At 38.9% G+C, this 2,800-nt stretch overlaps 1 protein-coding gene across 1 annotated transcript in view; it reads left to right on the top strand.

Annotated features, from left to right (window-relative positions):
* Window positions 1-858: 858 nt before the first annotated feature.
* Window positions 859-2,800, top strand: part of LOC106516972 (rho-related GTP-binding protein RhoN) — a 36,292-nt gene continuing 34,350 nt past the window's right edge. Inside the window, exons 1-2 of the mRNA XM_014007605.1 lie at window positions 859-1,159; window positions 2,171-2,258. Coding sequence (XP_013863059.1) covers window positions 1,055-1,159; window positions 2,171-2,258 — 193 coding nt within the window. The 5' untranslated portion in view covers window positions 859-1,054. The remainder of the gene's footprint in view (window positions 1,160-2,170; window positions 2,259-2,800) is intronic.

Here is a 2,800-nt window from a genome sequence, read left to right as displayed (position 1 = left end):
GTAATGTAATGTAATGTAATGTAATGTAATATAATATAATATAATAATCTGTGATGTAACTTTATTGTAAAGATTTATCTATAGTTATCTGATTTTTGACCACAAGGTGGCGACAAACAACTAGAAATAATTTGTTTTTTTGACTGCATCGTGACAGTGCTGACACACGTGCGCGCGCGCGCTCACAACCCAGAAATAAACAGGATTTTTAAAAGTACTTTAATTTTAGATTTAAACCATTTTCAGGCCATGCTTTGGAGAGTTGTGCTTATTTTTTTGTTAAACCTCTGCATCAGTTTATCTGACTGAATAACCAAAGTTTGACAGAAACGGAAGCTGGCCGCGTCAAATCTGCTGTRGTCGGTCAGAGGAAGTGCAGCGATTTGCTTTTCAAAGTAAGGGCATGCAGGCTGGTTGTTGGTGGTCAAGTTTTGACAGCCTTGTGTGACATCCTACCACTACATTGGCTCATGAAAGATGTTGGTCTCTATATAAACTCTAAAGTCGAAGAGCTTTAAAACAGCTACTCAGGCGTCACTTTGTCACCACTTAAAAAATGCTAAACATGCTGTATATTTTATGAAGTGATTGGTTTTAACGATTTGCAACTGATTGGAGTGTCACTTGGAAGAAGTAGTCTGAACTTATGTTGACCTTAARCTTCTATTACTTTATGTTAATAACTTAATAGTATTGATAAGYTAATTATTATTAGAAATATTAAGTTAATTTATGTTAATGTTACGGTGCGCTTTAAAATGCTTTTGTTTTGACAGACTCAAACCGGAAGCAGGACGATAAGCACGCTACTTTGACGGACAGGTATCATTAATGCGCGTCGCTGGACTGGAGGACCAGAGGAGCGCAACGCAGCGCCAAGTTTGGAGCTGAGCCGCAMAGCCAGGAGGAGCTGAAGTTTTATTGTTGTTATTTTTATTTACTTTAAAAAAAAAACTCGTCTCAGGAGAGATTCGTCATCTATGCAGGAGAAAGCTTCAGATCAGCTCCTCGCTCCGCTCAGCTTCATGACAAGAAGCGTCCAGTCCTAAAGGCGATGGAGAGCAAGGGATTACTCCGCTGTAAAATCGTGGTTGTCGGGGACTCTCAGTGCGGAAAGACGGCTCTCCTGCATGTTTTTGCCAAAGACTCGTACCCAGAGGTGAGCTGAAAAACAGGTTCAAACCGCCGCTGTTGCTGCGGGTCCTTGGTGCGTAAAAGTCCCCCCAAAACAGCGCCAGAGCGTCTCCAGTGATCTCTGCGGTTAAATAAAAAAATCCAAACAGGCTTTCATTAAAAAAAATGTTTAATTTAAACTTATAAACTGACATGAGGGGAAATTTAAAGACATTTGCGCGTAAATGACTGCGAACAGTTTGCGCCTGTAATGTCTTGGAGGTTTTTTTTCTTCTTCTTAAAAATAGATCCCACTGTTCAACCTAAAACTTATATTTTCTCTGTTATATTATATGAAGTAAAAATTAGTGATAAAGCACAATAAAAAATAGCAGTCAGTTGAAACATCGCCTTTGCGCACAGTGCGCTTTTGATGCGCCTCAGTCTGGAAAAAACGCACTTAATGACTGTTTTCCTGTTTAGAAACTGTTATTACTCTGAGACTCAATATTTCATGATGATTTATTATAGTGGTTAAAAAAATGAGCAGAAAAACTTCTTTATTTAAGTTCTAGGAAGTCATTCATGTTAAAGTTTTGTTTAATTTGTACTCTAAAACTTAAGATTTAATGACTAAATAAAGAAATAAACACGTGTTGGTGACGGCTCATTCTCTGCACTTTAACAAGAACAAAACATGCAAAAATCCTTTAATACATTGAAGTTTTACATTACTTTTTAAATCATGCCTAAAGGAAGAAAAATGTGTTAAATTGTTAAGATAACTGAAATTAAATCTAAYTGACCTGATTATTTTTGGAGTTTGGAAATAGGTCAAATGATTTTATGTTTCCACACACACATTCCATCTCCTGCCTCTTCACATTCAGAGCTGTATTTCCCTCTGCACCACAGCTAGTTGAGAGCTCATTAGGAATCCAGCTGCTTCGCCTCAGAAAAAAAAATCCCACCAATTTACTTCTTCTTGTTTTAAAGTGTGCACAGCACCTCTCTGAGCTTTGATCTCGTCTGAGCCACTCTTGTGTCTTGTTTGCAGAATTACGTTCCCACGGTGTTTGAGAATTACACGGCCAGCTTCGAGATCGACAAGCAGAGGATCGAGCTGAACATGTGGGACACGTCAGGTAAGGACGACCGCTCTCCTCCGAGCTCTGGGCCGCAACATCGACCTACAAAGAACTCCAAAATGGTCCCATTTACACTATCACACCTCTTAAACTTTTTGCACATTTTGTTGCGTCCCATCAGCTTTCCTCAGTTTCTGACTCTGACCAGCCCATCCTAACACAGAAAACATGCTTCAACCCATTCTGGCATAACTGGTTGGGTATTTTGGGTTGTCCTGGAAAGTGAACCTCTTCCTCAGTTTTTGTTTTTTGGTCCCATATTTAGCTTCATCCATCTTCCCTGTTGAAGAAAAGCATCCCCACAACATGACACTGCCACCACCATGTTTCACAATGGGGATGATGTGTTCAGTTTATGCGTGGTGTTACTTAGAGCAGTGGTTCCCAAACTTTTTATCTTCTGACCCACAAAATATTCATGGCAAAAACTTGTGACCCCAAATATTACTGGTCTGAGTACACGAACTTCGTTAATAACCCTAAAACACAGCTTATACACAAATATAAATACTTATTTAAACTTTGTGTTTTTGTAATAG

This window comes from Austrofundulus limnaeus, unplaced genomic scaffold (genome assembly GCF_001266775.1).
Source record: "Austrofundulus limnaeus strain Quisiro unplaced genomic scaffold, Austrofundulus_limnaeus-1.0 Scaffold43, whole genome shotgun sequence".
NCBI classification, from domain to species: Eukaryota; Metazoa; Chordata; class Actinopteri; order Cyprinodontiformes; family Rivulidae; genus Austrofundulus; species Austrofundulus limnaeus.
This window is presented reverse-complemented; position numbering and strand designations above follow the sequence as displayed.